The sequence below is a fragment of the Megalops cyprinoides genome, chromosome 6 (genome assembly GCF_013368585.1).
Source record: "Megalops cyprinoides isolate fMegCyp1 chromosome 6, fMegCyp1.pri, whole genome shotgun sequence".
NCBI lineage: Eukaryota > Metazoa > Chordata > Actinopteri > Elopiformes > Megalopidae > Megalops > Megalops cyprinoides.
Window position 1 is genome coordinate 35,508,332 of NC_050588.1, and position 14,624 is coordinate 35,522,955.

At 41.4% G+C, this 14,624-nt stretch overlaps 1 protein-coding gene across 1 annotated transcript; it reads left to right on the forward strand.

The window, feature by feature from the left end:
* The first annotated feature begins 1,631 nt into the window (after positions 1 to 1,631).
* On the forward strand, positions 1,632 to 9,363 carry LOC118779624 (sal-like protein 4). The gene is made up of 4 exons (XM_036531799.1): positions 1,632 to 1,710; positions 4,835 to 7,216; positions 8,132 to 8,433; positions 8,962 to 9,363. The coding sequence occupies exons 1-4, from the start codon at positions 1,644 to 1,646 to the stop codon at positions 9,361 to 9,363; spliced, it is 3,153 nt and encodes a 1,050-aa protein (XP_036387692.1). The 5' UTR covers positions 1,632 to 1,643.
* The last annotated feature ends 5,261 nt before the right edge of the window (positions 9,364 to 14,624 follow it).

A 14,624-nucleotide genomic window follows, 5' to 3' on the forward strand; every position in this document is an offset into this window, starting at 1 on the left:
CACTATTTACAGCAGTAAATGTGTATGAATGTGAATGTGTGTCTACACCATTGGGCTTACCATAAATAATGAATAATTGTAACAGACCTTTAGAGCTCATTTACTAAGGGAATTTTTTATTAAAATGTCTTTTTGAACAATTTTTTTTCACATCAATTTATTATTTATTTTTCTTAGTTATTTTATTTTATTTATTTATTTTTTGTCAAGACACCATTTGAATACTCAGCAACCTAGTAGCCTTTGTGGTAGTTAGGGAGCCAACGCTGGACAGTAATACATTATCAAGGCTCACATATAGGCCATTATGCACATACAGGTAGCTAGATTTCAATATCTGAAGCAGAATGGGGCTGCATAGTAAACAAACTAGAAAACAGTAAATCAAAATGTATTTAAAAACACGACGACTGACTAGCTAACTAGCATATCTACCAATAGAACCTGTACTAACTAACGTCTTATTAAGAACACCTCTGTTAAGTTGTACCCCTGGATAGCTAATAAAAATTCACGACAGCTAACTAATTAGCTAGCTAATACAAACTGGCATAAAGATAGCTAGCAACTGTTAATTTATATAGGCCTAATGGTATATCTTTAGAGGCTGTCGATCAATATCAGAAATGAATGTGAATTGTAGATGTGCGGCGGGGGGAAAAAAACTCTTTTAGACTTGCTAGGTCGTATGGAGGCAAAAACAAAGCCAAAATGAACATACAGACAGTAGCCTAGGCTACAGTTCTCGTCTAAATAAGCCGTGAATAACATGTCATTTTAATTAATCAAACTTAAACGAGCTCGCAACATTATCTAACTTTATCTAACTTGCATAATGTAGACATTATCTAAGCAACAAAACTACACAATTATAGCTACATAGCTAGCTAAGTTAAAATAATAATAAAAAAAAAGTTAGCAACATTTAGATTAGATTAGTTTAGATTTCAAAACTCATTAAAACTGACGGGTTACTGGTGCACACCGATGTCGAGAGAGGAAAAAAAAAGTTATATTTATCATTTCGGTTTCACAAAGAATAGTGTAGAATTAGACTTAGTGATTCTCAGATGGCTCAGCCAAAATAGCTCTAAAATATTTCTGAATCTTGATGACAAATGTTTATAAGTTATTTATTGTTTATTGGTTACAAATAATCAAAGTTTAATAGTCAGTACGTCACATACATTTAAAGAGTTTGTTTTATATTTATTTCCTAATACAGCCATTCACCCTCTTGAATGTTATGAATCGTGCAATTTGATGCAATTCCCTTCATTTCTGAACCTGTAAAGGCAACAAACATTAAGGATAAATAGTCATTGAAAACTTCTTTTTTTCCACTTTAAATCCACGGGGAAACTCTCTCGCACATACACACACAACAGACCATTCATTACGTTCTATGGGCGCAACAACCCATCCCCCTTGTCGCACTCTGTAGTTATCATCAATGGATCTTATTTGAATAATCTTTGAACGCTTGGACTGGAGCCAATCAGCTGTAAGACACCCATGACATTCGCAATGCATTATTGATAAACATAATTACCTTGACATGCGCATTTCTACTTTTCCAAGTAGAAGAATTTGGTGGCTAGAAGGGAAAAAAATGTTACAGATTTGCGCCAAATGGTTGAACCATGTCGAGGCGTAAGCAAGCGAAGCCGAAACATATCCACTCGGAGGAACCTGTTCCGGTGGCAAATGGTGAGTTTGAACACCACTGAATGCAACAGTGTGGTTCATTCCGATACTGTTGATAACTGTATTGATCAGACGCATGTATTTTTCATTTATTGGTTTAGAGCATTCAGACCAGGGTCACAACCCGGGGAGCTGACCATTTGATTTCTATACATTGATATTGTCTGAAATATGTTGTACTGACAGTATTCATGAAATATACCTCTTTAAATTCACTCATTTGAAACTCGTTATGAGGTAAATGTGTTCGCACAAAACCTGGCGTAATTAATTTATGAAGTGATCCAAAAGTGTAGTGTTCCTGAAGGATCCAGGTTTGACCATGATGCACGTGGAGGCAAATCCTTTTGCGCAATTTCAAACTGTAGCATGTCCCTGAAATCTTTAAAAAAAAAATTTAAGGACGAATAGTGGACGCTCAATTTACTCGTTTTATATATTTTGATATATATTTGTTCGTGGTAGATGTACTCCACTCCTAGATAATGTGCCACATTTTAGTACCTTGATAAATACCGTGTTTTGGCTAAACCTGATCTTTTACAGGAGTATCTGGTTCTTTTAAAAAGTGTGTTTTTATGAGTCAAAGAGGTATGCTTAAAACATTCATGGCGGTAATTTCTTTAAATTTGTTGTTATTCTAAAATGTTTGAAATTTTTACACACACTTGGGATTATATACAGTCTTTCGTCGTCTGTTACGAAGCTGCGTTCCCTTTAATTCTTTCGGTAGCCCTCTCCCAAACGTCTTAGCGGATTGTATATTTTGTTTTGACCATCGTCAGCGTGTTGCTAAACTTCCTATGTAGCAACAATCAAGTTTCAAACCTGGTTGAGAAACTATCAAGTGCAGATGGAGATACTAGATGAGTGTGATTGATTGGAAAAAGTTCGTAGCAGCTGGACCAAATGTAAATACCTGAGGCCACTCAACAATTTTTGGAAAGACTTTTGCTGATTCGTTTACAAACGTGGGAACGAACTGGAATCTGAGTTTGTTGTAAGCAAAGGTGGCCCAACGTGTTGGTAGCAACGATATGTGACTCACGAGTGCTCTTACCAAAAAGGTAATAAATCTCGGGTTTAATGCATGACTGTTTCCTTTTGTGCATATGGAATGGTGGGGGATGGAACAGGGTGGCTGGGGGTCGATTTAGAGTTCCGAATGGAAACTGGGAATTGCCTCCACCTCTTTTGTGCGTTACCTCATTCCTGTATCAATGCCCAGCGATTCTGTTTATGTGGATGGTCCTCCTTGCTTAGATGTGTAGGTGGACATTTGAATTAAGAAGTCATCTCAGTGAAAAGTTCTGATTACCAGTTTCAGCGAAACACACACGCTCTCATGTATTTAAAGCGCCATTACTGAGTTAACCTTTAATGTCATATGCGCAATTACCACTTTTACCACACACCCATGTGTGCTCGGCGTCCGTGCGCCCTCTCGTGGTTGATACGAGTTAATGCGCAGTTTCCGAAGTGGTCGGTATTTCTAGGTTGGTGTTATTTTTATTTATTTATTTATTTATCTATTTATTTGAAGCTGAAAGGAGTCATTGGAACAGAACTTAATTAGCAGCCTTTTCCATTGGTCGAATGTTTGTATAACGGTGTGTATGTAGCGCTGATTGTAGACTGGTCATTCTGGCAAGTTTGAGTCAGAGTTATTGTTAATGGACTACCCACACGATGCGTTACATTACATTAATTTAGCAGATGCTCTTATCCAGAGCGACTTCCAGCACGAAAGAACAGAAGTGTATTCATTCAAGTAGAATGAGCAACAGTGTCATACCAGACAATACTCCCAGACCAGTGAATGCGAGCATAACATTATTCAAGCTCTACCACTAGTTAACTCGTGCAACCTGATTACACAGGCTAGAATCATGCACATCATTTGGTTTTCAAACTTGCCCCTGCAACTAGTTTGAACAGTTTCTTAAAACAGTGCATTTTCACTCCTTTTTAGTTGCTTGTTGCATAAGAACAAACTGCTCTACTTGTATATGTTGCAAGTAGAGCAGTTAATGGTGGGGCGTAATGGGGCAGTCAGATTACAATTCAGTGGCAATGCCTGTTAATTGCAGCTGATATGGAAATGATCCTAAGGTGCCAAATATTTGACTACAAAGTTGACCTCATTTATTGCATTTGTTTTAGACAATAAGTCATGCATGGTACCTCCTCTAACTCAATGCAGTGCACTTCCCCTCTAAGTAAATAGTTGAAAGACTAAACATTTTTCGAACACTGTAGGTATTGTTTCTAATTGTTTATAATGAGTGAAAAGGGAGAGAGGTCATATAGCACTGGATTTGGCTGGAAGGGAGTGGAAGGGAAATGTATGTCTACATGTTTGATAAGGGTCGGTTTCATTAAAAGTGAAGAATTATACTCAAACAGTTCTCTCTTGGCTAACACAGTTAATTTATTTTTTGAATTATTAAGTATAGTATGCTTTAGGTCACGATTGTGCAGCCAGTAGTTCATTTTTTTGTGAATCTGTTTAGGGTTAAGATATGTTCAGTGTCCTAGTGACTAGTAGTCATGACGTTAGTAATGTTTTTACTATTTCACTGGTCTAGCTGAACTAGACACACATTTCCCTTACAAATGTTTGGTGTACTTATGTTACATTACAAGTTATGTAATGTCCCTTATTTCACCAAAATTGCATAAAGAAACTGCCAAATATTTAAAACGTTTAACATTTCTTTTCTATCAAATTGGTTTCTTTCTCAAGATGGCAAATTTGTAGATATCACTGTATTCTTAGTGTCATCATATTCTATATTTCATAACTTTTTTCTGATGATTACTAAGACTAGAGAGTATTTGCATAAGATGACACAGCAGTTGTTCAGAACAAAGAAATACCCTTTTCAGGAATAATTGCGAAATGAACTAATGTCTTTAATTAGTCAGTGTCTCATTAATATTAATTAACAGTAATATTATTTTGAAAAATCAGTTCATCAAAATTTTACATTTTCAGGACATTCTAACTTGTCTTTATTTTACTTCTGTCTGTCTCTTCGCTGTCACACTGTCTAGATTTATGGCTTTTAATATTAATCTTAAAATTTGAAGATAATTTTTCTAATCCTATTTTTATTTGCTGTAGGGGCTCTGCAGGATAATCAGGCTGAAGAAGACTGGAGCAAGCTGAAGAGGAGCAGGATGGAGGAGACCTTTGTTTGTGACACATGCTGTGCAGAGTTTTTCGAGCGGGATGAATTTCTCCGGCATCAGATCGATTGCACTAACAGCCAGCAAGTCCTTATTGTCAAAGACGACAGTGCAGGGGTACTGCCAGAGGGGTCGCAGGACTCTGCAGACAGTCCCCTGAATGACCAGAGTGACAGTCTGTCCAGCAGTGATGTACAGATGAATGGCAATACCGGGGCGGCGGGGGAGAGGCGAGAGCCGGGCAGGATCGGTGAGGAGTCATTTGGAAGAGTGGAGATGTCAGCCAGCCCTGTTATGATGCACAGTTTTCCTGACCATAAATTGCAAGACACTTATGCCGCACTGGAGATGAAGCCTGGCACAAAGGTGGCGGTGAGTCAGCATTCGTCCAACAGCGTGTCACCTGCTTCTGAAGCCAACCTGAATATCATCCCCATAATTCTAGAGCAGCTGCTGAGCCTACAGCAGCAGCAGCTGATGCAGATCCAGCTGACGGAGCAGATTCGCATCCAGGTGGCCATGATGGTGTCTCATAGCCTTAATTCTTCTGGCACAGCTGTTGATCCTCTGAAAGCCCTAGGCACTCATCTTTCTCAGCAGCTCTCGGCTGCTGCTGCTCTGATCGGCAAAAGAGCTGGCGCCCACAGCCTGTCGCTCGAAACCCTCAAACAAGGAAAGCTGCCCCGCTCAAAAGGTGTTCCCTCCAAGTCAGATCTGTCTACCGTAGCTCCCCAGCTCTCGAAGTTTCTGCCACTCCTGCCTGGTAATATGGGTATACAGAGTCCCTTGTCAGCCATGTCAGCTGGTCTGGATCAGTCCAAGAAAGGGAGGACCAAGCTCATTAACGTGGGTGTCGATCCGAGTGCGCAGTCCGGGGAAGTTCCCAAGCGCAAGTGCAAGTTCTGCGGGAAGAAGTTTGGGAACGACAGCGCCCTCCAGATCCACCTGCGCTCTCACACGGGGGAGAGGCCGTACAAGTGCAACATCTGCGGAAACCGGTTCACGACCCGGGGCAACCTCAAGGTGCACTTCCAGAGGCACAAGGAGAAGTACCCACACATCCGGATGAACCCCAACCCCGTGCCCGAGCATCTGGACAACGTCGCCATCAGCAGCGGCATTCCCTACGGAATGTCGATGCCCATAGAGGAGGCCAGCTTTATGAGCAGCGGGGCGATGCTGGGCCTTCCTTTGGCTGTCAGTCATTTAGGGCATCAATCCTCCCACGACCCCTTGGAGAACATGCTGTACACTCAAAGGCGGCCTTCGGTCAGAAGCGAGGGCCCCTTCGCCGCCTCAGGAATGGTGCTAGATCGAAACCTGCAACCCCTGGAAGGTCAGGTGGGCTTCCCTCACACAAAAGGCGTCGGCGGGCCGAGCTCAGAGACAGCCAAGCTGCAGCAGATGGTGGACTGCCTGGAGAAGACAGGAAACCCCAACGAGTGCATGATCTGCCACCGGGTGCTGAGCTGCCCGAGCTCCCTCAAGATGCACTACCGCACGCACACGGGCGAGAGGCCCTACAAGTGCAAGATCTGCGGCCGGGCCTTCTCCACCAAGGGCAACCTAAAGGCCCATCAGAGCGTGCACCGGGCCAACGCTCCCCTCAAGATGCAGCACTCCTGCCCGATTTGCCAGAAGAAGTTCACCAACGCCGTGGTTCTCCAGCAGCACATCCGCATGCACATGGGCGGTCAGATCCCCAACACTCCCCTGCCGGAAAACACGCCGTTTGAAAACCCCGCCGGAATGGATTCGCCTCTGCCCGAGAAGGCTGTGGACGTGAACGGCTTTAACGATGAGGGTTTGAACGAGCCGGAGATGGAGGTTGATTCCCTGGAGAAGCCCTGCGACACCCAAGAGTCTTTGCTGTCACCCTCTGCTGTTAAGGAGGAGCAACGTACATCATCCTCACCAGTTTCTCCTAGTGGCTGCGGCCTTGACAACCACATGAAGAGCTTCGCTTCCGCCTTGAACCTGCAGCCGAAGAAAAGTGCCCTATCAGAGAGGGACGGTGCTCTCGATGAGGTGCCTTTTGGGCCGTACCAGAATGGCCAAAGCCCTCCAGTCTCCGACTCGGTTGCCTTCCAGCCTTCATTTTCAGTGGTGAGCCAAATGAAGGCCAGCCAGTCAAAATCTCCTGATTCCGACCACCCTGGAGACTGTGGTAGAGAAAACGGTGAACCAGAGGGGAACGGTGGACTCTGGGATCTAGAATCCAACGATGCTCTGGACTTGACAGCAGCTACTGCTAATGGTGTTTCAAAGGCAATAAAAGAGGAGCATAGCCCATCCTTCCCAAATTACGGAGATTATGGTAAGGAGTGTTTCTGTGTTTTTAGCCATTCAAGGACTGTGTCTTTTTTACATCAAGAATGAATGCATCATTTCCTAGTTTTCAGACTTCACATGTCAGCTTGCACACATTTCATGTAATGCATTATTGCCCATGTGCTTCGTTAAATCATTAATGAAACATGAATAAAGTTTTTCATCCTCACACTGAGCCTACGATGATGGATTCATCGGGGCCCTATTATGATTATGACCAGAATGTATCCTATCACAATAGGATTATTGTGGGATTAATTTAGTTAGATAAATTGGCATGGACATCAAGTACAAATGGGCACATACAGAGCAGCAGGTTATAGTTATAGCCTTTCACTGCACGCTAAAATTCATTCTGATTGAAATAGAAATGGACTGACCAGTGCAGATTATTACCTGTCACCCAAGATTTCATTAGCATGTGTTACAGACCATCTTTTTCTGAGTATTCTGAAGGGTGATACCATTCAATGAGGAAATTAGTATGATTCAGTCAAAGTAAAACGGAAAAAGACATTTTATTGTGTCAAATTTATATCAGCAACTTGTACTTGCTTGTGCTGTTTAGTATGTTAATCATAACAATTGTAATATGTTAAATGTTGTAAAGTTGTAGAAGTTGTAAAAACTGTAATGATTAGCCCCTCGTTCAAAAAACCAGCTGTGAAATTTTCGGTAACATTTACAGTTGGACTTGTGTTCTACAAGTTTTCTATTCGTGGTATAATAAGCTAGGATAAGCTGGTCTCCAGTTCTTGATCCATACACTTTTTTCTATGATGTTGGATGAATTTAGTGCACACATTGTAGCCTGCTTCTGTGTAACAGGCAGCTGGGATTGTGTGTAACTGCACATGGGAAGCATGGTTGTGTATGTGACATGTTGTTTTTTTGTTATTAGGCCCTAGTGGTGCTCCTGTCCTGCACATTCCCCCGAGCCTGGCAAAACTGGACCTGCGCATCCCTCCGGAGAACCCCTTCAGCGCCACCAGCCTGTTCGGCCCGCAGATTTTAGGCGCCGGACTGCTGCCCTCCGGGACCCCGGCTCCGCGCCGCTCGGCCAAGCAGCACGTGTGCAAGACGTGTGGCAAGAACTTCTCCTCCACCAGCTCCCTGCAGATCCACGAGCGCACGCACACCGGGGAGAAGCCTTTCGCCTGCACCATCTGCGGCAGGGCCTTCACCACCAAGGGCAACCTCAAGGTCAGGAGTTCTGTCAGGCTGGAGCCTCACTCAGAACAGAACGTGTTTGTCACATGGCACATCTTTCTTTACCAGGAAAATTGAACTCCACGTTTTTTTCTTGGCATCAGTGATGCTTCTGTAGAATCTCATGACTAAAATAACCTTGCAACAAGCTCGATAGAATAAAGGGAAGCTTACATTAATTTGAGCATCTCTATACATGCCATACATCTTGGGTGGGCTTGTGTGGGGCCTCTCGGCTTGGATATAGAGGGATGAATTTCTCTTATGGCACACACCTGATATACACAGCTAGCTGTCTGTATGTTGAAAAGTGATTGTTTTCCAGACTAAAGATTTGGTCAACAAATCACTTTTTTTTTTACCAGTATTAATTTTGTGTAGCAACGTATTAATTTCTTATTTGCCAAAATGGTATGTTTGATTTGGAAGCAATTTGCACCTGCTGTAGATGCATTTGCTTTGAAACTGTACACTGTCACTGATTAGGTCATTTATATCATTCCTGTCTCTTCCTGCCTGCAGGTTCACATGGGAACACACATGGAGAACAGCCTGGGGAGGCGGGGTCGGCGGTTGTCTCTGGACAACGGCAAGGCCCTGACGGCAGCAGTGGGGGCGGAGTCTAATATTCCGTCAGAGATGGCACCACCCCTGAGACCTCAGGGCCCTCCCCTCATTGGCGTGGACCTCTCAGTGCTGAACCAGTGCGCTGCCGTTTACACAAACGGGCTGGCCATGAAGACCAATGAGATCTCGGTCATCCAGAACGGAGGCGTTCCCCTGCCCAGCGGCCTCGTGAAGATGGACGGGCCTCCGTCTGCTCTCCCTGCTCCCATGACCGAAATGGAGAAGAACGGATCGGACAGCATTTCCCAGTTCCCACACTTTTCTGAAGAGCGCAAAATGGTTGCTGGTGAAATTTGACATGGATTATGCAAAGGTCGTGTGTTCCTGCTGAAGTCTCTAGGTTATGGTGTGTGTCGTTGTGTCTATCAAATGGTTGACTGTCAATGAGACACACTCATTCTTGCTGTATTTCTGAATTTATGGAGGTTTAAGAAGATTTCTTGACAAGAAACTATTTTGTTGTTATCTCATGTCAGTATTTGAGTATAATTTGAATAAGACTACTATAAAGATATATTTTGTAATGAATAAGATATGTGAGTAACAACAAAGTACCTGAGGAGTTGAATGTACTAATCCATTTAGGAGACCTTTAAAGACCTTACTTATGTTTTTTTTATCTCCTTGATTTGAGTAGATTCTATGTTTTCAGAAGCTTATGAATTGACAAATAATTAATTCACATCTGTTGAATTATTTCTTCATAATTAATTCATGTTGATGTTTCAGCTTATGCCAAATAATTGTTAGGTCATCATTTTTTTTTCTTATTTCTTAGATTTCTTGTGACTCTCTCCATCTTGAGGTGTCTCCTGTATTATTGCAAGACCACCTCAGCACATTTCCTGAACACTCAGTTCTGCTGAATGTCCTCTTTTGTCTTTCCCCCTTTAGAGGAATATGTGCTGGGGGCATATTTGGCACAGTCTGCTAGCCTCCATGTTCTCAAATTGAGTGACAGTGTTTTGGAGGAAAAAAGGTTAACGCCTGTTTGCGTAGCCATGCTAGACATTTTAAGTACATTGCTGTGCACAGTAGAAATGTTCAAATTTGGAAAAACTAGAAAAATAATTTAATATTGCGTATGCTTTTGTGTAATAATTGTTGGACAATCTTGAAGAGAATGGAAAGTCCCACAATTGTACTACTAATAAAATAATCTTATACATTTTTTAAAATCTCAAGACTGTATTGCAAAATCATTTTTACTGTACAGCTCTGTGCACCAGGCTGGTTATGGAAATTCAGCTCAGACTAACCATATTGGATTGTGTGTTGATCACTCAGTGTATTTGCGGGAACAACTGCTTTACTACCATTTCTAGTTTTTGCCAAGTGCCTATTTTGAAACTAATCAAACAATTTGTATCGAGTGTATTTTTAAAGCTCTATACATTTGTATTGAAGGTGATTGTACTATGTCTTGTAAAAAGTGCTTGATGAAAAATGTTTTTTTTTTTGAAAATGATCTTTCTGTAGTGTTAGAGGCTAGTTATGGGAAACTTTTTTTTTTTGCTCTCCATAATAAGAAGCTCCATTTGCTGCTGTCAGGGTTTCTTGAGCATTCGGAAAGTTATTGGAAGGCCAGCAGAACACAGGATATTCCAACCTTTAAACTTTACTGCACTTTAATTAATCTTACATCTGCCGAGTGTTCTTCTGGTCTCCTTTAAAAGGCACTTGGGGTTAGAGCTGTTGTCACGCTTCATGTGTGTGTAACTGAATTGAATGTTGAAAACCAGAGAAAAGTTTAGTTAGGCTCATCAAGACAACACAAATCTAGTGGCCTTTACAGTGTCGATTTTGAATTGTTTAGTACATGCAACCAAATGGTTTTCTTAAATCACTGAACGACTCAGGGTGCCTCTTACAGTATTAAGAAGTGAGTGTTATGTGGGACTGAACACTGAAAGAACAAATGTGCTGTTAAGTTAGAAGTGCCAATTGCCGTTTGCATTTAACGTAATCTGTCAATCTTTTCATTCTCTATAGGGTTCCCAGAAAAAGCGTCATATGTGTTCAAACATGGTTTCGATTTCTGTTTGTCTAGATTAAAATCCTCTATAATGAATTACAGTTATAAATGAGTGCTTTACCAAAAATTCTGATACAGATGAGACAAGCAGCCTGTGCAACACACTCTGGATTTTATTTGTAAACATCTCTACCTCATTTGTGGGCACAGTTTTGTTCTCATGTTGTAATCAGTTATTTTTGATGTGGACTTGCGTAGACTAGATGCTGTCATTGTGCATTCTACATGTAAATAAATATGTCACTACACCATAACCTGCTGTTGGGTCATTATGGGTGTATGTTGAATGTATTTTATGTCTGTATGTGAAAGTGTGTCTGTAATGTGCATTTATTTCTTTTTTTTGAAGGCTTTCTTGTTTGAAGATTGGGGAGGGGGACTTTTTTATGCTTAAATGCACAGCATTGCTGTTTTGCTTGCTTTTCTCTTACGTACATTTATATGCATTGGGGCAGTCAAGAGATATAAAAAATAGATTAATTTCTCAATTTTATACATTTTTATTTTTATTAAATAACCCCCCACAGTAGATCCAATGTTGTTACAGAATACCCAGCTATTGGTAGTCAATGCAATATAAATCCATTGTTACAGTCTAATGTAATTGCATTGGGGTAAAAACAACCATGTGTCTTGTAACTTCTCAATGCCAGCTGGATCGTTCTGAATGGGTGGTGTTGGAGCCAGCACTGGATTTTAGTAATACATGCTGCTAGTCTTGATTATATTCAGCAGTGCTTTGCCATGATTACTTATTGAAATACCCAAAGCAGGAGTGAACGCCCTCTGAGTCAACCTTGTTGGTCTTTCCGTTCTCCATAACAGACCCACACAACTATGGGTATAGTTTTTTAATGTCATGCATAGCACAGGAAAAGATTGTGACAGACGTGCAATCGCTGGCTTATTAACTAGTATACATGCAAGCTTATTTGTGTGAATTCTGCTTTGACAGATGTTTGCCAGCAGTTTATATTAGACTTTGAAATGACAGTTTAAATTCTTACTTGTTTTAGATATTAAGGTGCAAAGTCCAGTACACCCATAATGACTTTGCATACATCACTATTTGAGGCACTGTATGAGACATCCAACCCAGATTTGTCTAAGTATAAAGACACATCTCTTCAAAAGGGATTCCCAGTCATATGAGCTATAAGATCATATGCATCCTTCCTTCCAAATCAGTGGAAATGATTGTTATTTTGTCATATTGTCATTGCCAGTATGCGTGCAACGTAAGAACTGTCCTTGGGTCTTTGCAGCATATGTGTGGCCACATGTGGTGTAGGCACATCCCCAAACATCACATCATGTTAGTGTGAATATTGCTAAACATCGAGTCTAAACTATTAGGACATTAGTTTAAGGGTAATTCCACCTAAAATTTAAAATGTAACATGCATTGTATTTTCAGTAGGATACTCAAAAGTGAATAAAGCAGTGTTTATACAATCGCATCATCACATTAACCATAGAGAGCAAACGAGGTACATTTCCTTGAAGTTACTTTAACTTCTGGATTATGTTTCGTGTGCTTGGATTTAAAAAGCAGTCCGGTTTGCTTGGAATTGGAAGTCACAGGAAGAGCAGGACCGTGAACAGGACTGTTGAAAAGGCCTGTCCTATCTTTCAGTCGAACCAATGTTCAGGGCTACGACTTTGTGTCTTGTCTCCTTTGTTTTGACATTTGTAAGCAAGTCCAAAATCAGGTTAATTTCAACCAGTTCCACTAATATCACTGGGGAAAAAATGTGCCTCGTTGAATGACTAGTTGACAAGGCAGGATTGATCCAATAGGCTTTCACCTCTGTAGACTCAATTTCAGCCTGGTTCAAAAGGGGGACTAGAGCACTAGTGGACTAGAGTGGACCATAAAAAGAGAGTGTGTCCTATCATCTGCCTGTTTTTTCAATATCTGGGAGTGAGTGGCAAAGGGCTATGCAGGCTAAAATCTCAGGAAGGGTAATACAGTTCTGCACGGCATCAGCACTGTGCACAACATCCCATGACTCTCCACATATGTGCTCAGGTGTATGAAATAAAACCCACTTAGTTCAAACTCGGTGCCAAACCTGGATTTTTAATTTACAAATGCCACAAAATGGTATCCATTACTTTGAGCATATAACACTGGGGCCTTGGAGACAATAGTCAATGAGAATTATTTGCCACTGCAATGAAACAATCACTGATAATACACTAAAGTCACCACAATATTTCTACTGTACATTTGAACATATATTATTTAAGAGATAGACACAAGATATGTAGATATATAGTAATTGTCTATGCAAGTTATTGTCTGAGATGAGGAGGCTTCACTAACTACAGCTAATTTCTGTCCTCCCCACATGTAGCTGCTGATGGTGCATGCACGACAGCATACTTACAGTGACACTTCAGTCAAAACATACTGTTCGCCACTAAATCTTTGGGAAGCACCAAAGATTACCGCCTCACTTTTCGTTAATGATGGGCGAGCTATGAGTCTGAGAAAGAGGACATGTACTAGTCACCAGCCAGAGAGAGATGGACATCTGCTGTGAGTCTGATTTCCTCATCCAAAAGCATCTTTGCTCTTCTGAAGGTAGATTTTTATTTACTGCTATCATCTCTGGCTTGCTTACTGGGGTTGTTTGAAGGGCTTTACCTATGTGTAGAGTACTGCTGTTAACTGGATATAACTCCTAAAATGAACACTGACTTTCCAAACCCACCAGTTTTGTAATGTAATTTCACCTTTAATTGTAAATGAAACCTAATTGCAACTACTACTGGCTGTTTGTGAACACCAATATGAACACGTCTGTCAATTTATGTTAAAATCAAAATGGAGTAGAGGAGAAAGTGGTCCCTTTTCTACCTGAGTTCTTAATAGACTATAACAGATTTCCAACACCTCTTAATAACTCTTGTTTCTCACTTTTTAAGTTCCCTCAGTTTTAACAGATCTTAATAACATCAGAGTTCCTTTGTTACAGTATTCAGTTTGGAGGGGAGGGCTTTTTGCCACTGCTGGGTGGAGATTGGGTGGAGCCAGGCTCCTGGCGGGGGGTCCCGGGAGCTGAAAGGGGCATATTGTAGTTAATTTGAAGCAGGAATGTAAAAAGCCTATCCTCTGAGAGCTGGAAATGAAGTGCTGTCAACAATAAAAATTGACCTCTTGTGGTTTCCATTAATTTCCCCCTCCTTTGAAGCGGCTGCCTGCTTTGCACATAAATGAAGTGAAATGGAAGCCCTTGTTGCGGGGGCTCCCTGGCCTGGCCTGTCCAGTGGTCTGAGACTGCCTCAATGGAGGGAGTGAGCATGCTAATGGGCTGGGAGCGTGTCTCCTCTGTTGAGCTGCTCCAAGTCAGTCACAGCGCAGACAAGTTTTCCACTGATCGGCCTCCAAAAACAGTGGCTTGTGTTTATTTGTGTCACCCACCAGTAGCAAGACAACGGAGGTGAGAAATGAACAGAAACACAAGGCACTTCTTTTAAAAAAAAAGTAAAGTAAAAAAAAAAAAAAATCCCAGTA

Bases quoted from the DNA above. Each gene is read 5' to 3' on its own strand.
- LOC118779624 (XM_036531799.1), top strand. From the start codon at position 1,644: ATGTCGAGGCGTAAGCAAGCGAAGCCGAAACATATCCACTCGGAGGAA. The intron at 7,217-8,131 runs GTAAGGAGTGTT...TTTTGTTATTAG, and splicing joins CCCAAATTACGGAGATTATG to GCCCTAGTGGTGCTCCTGTC. The intron at 8,434-8,961 runs GTCAGGAGTTCT...TCCTGCCTGCAG, and splicing joins CCACCAAGGGCAACCTCAAG to GTTCACATGGGAACACACAT.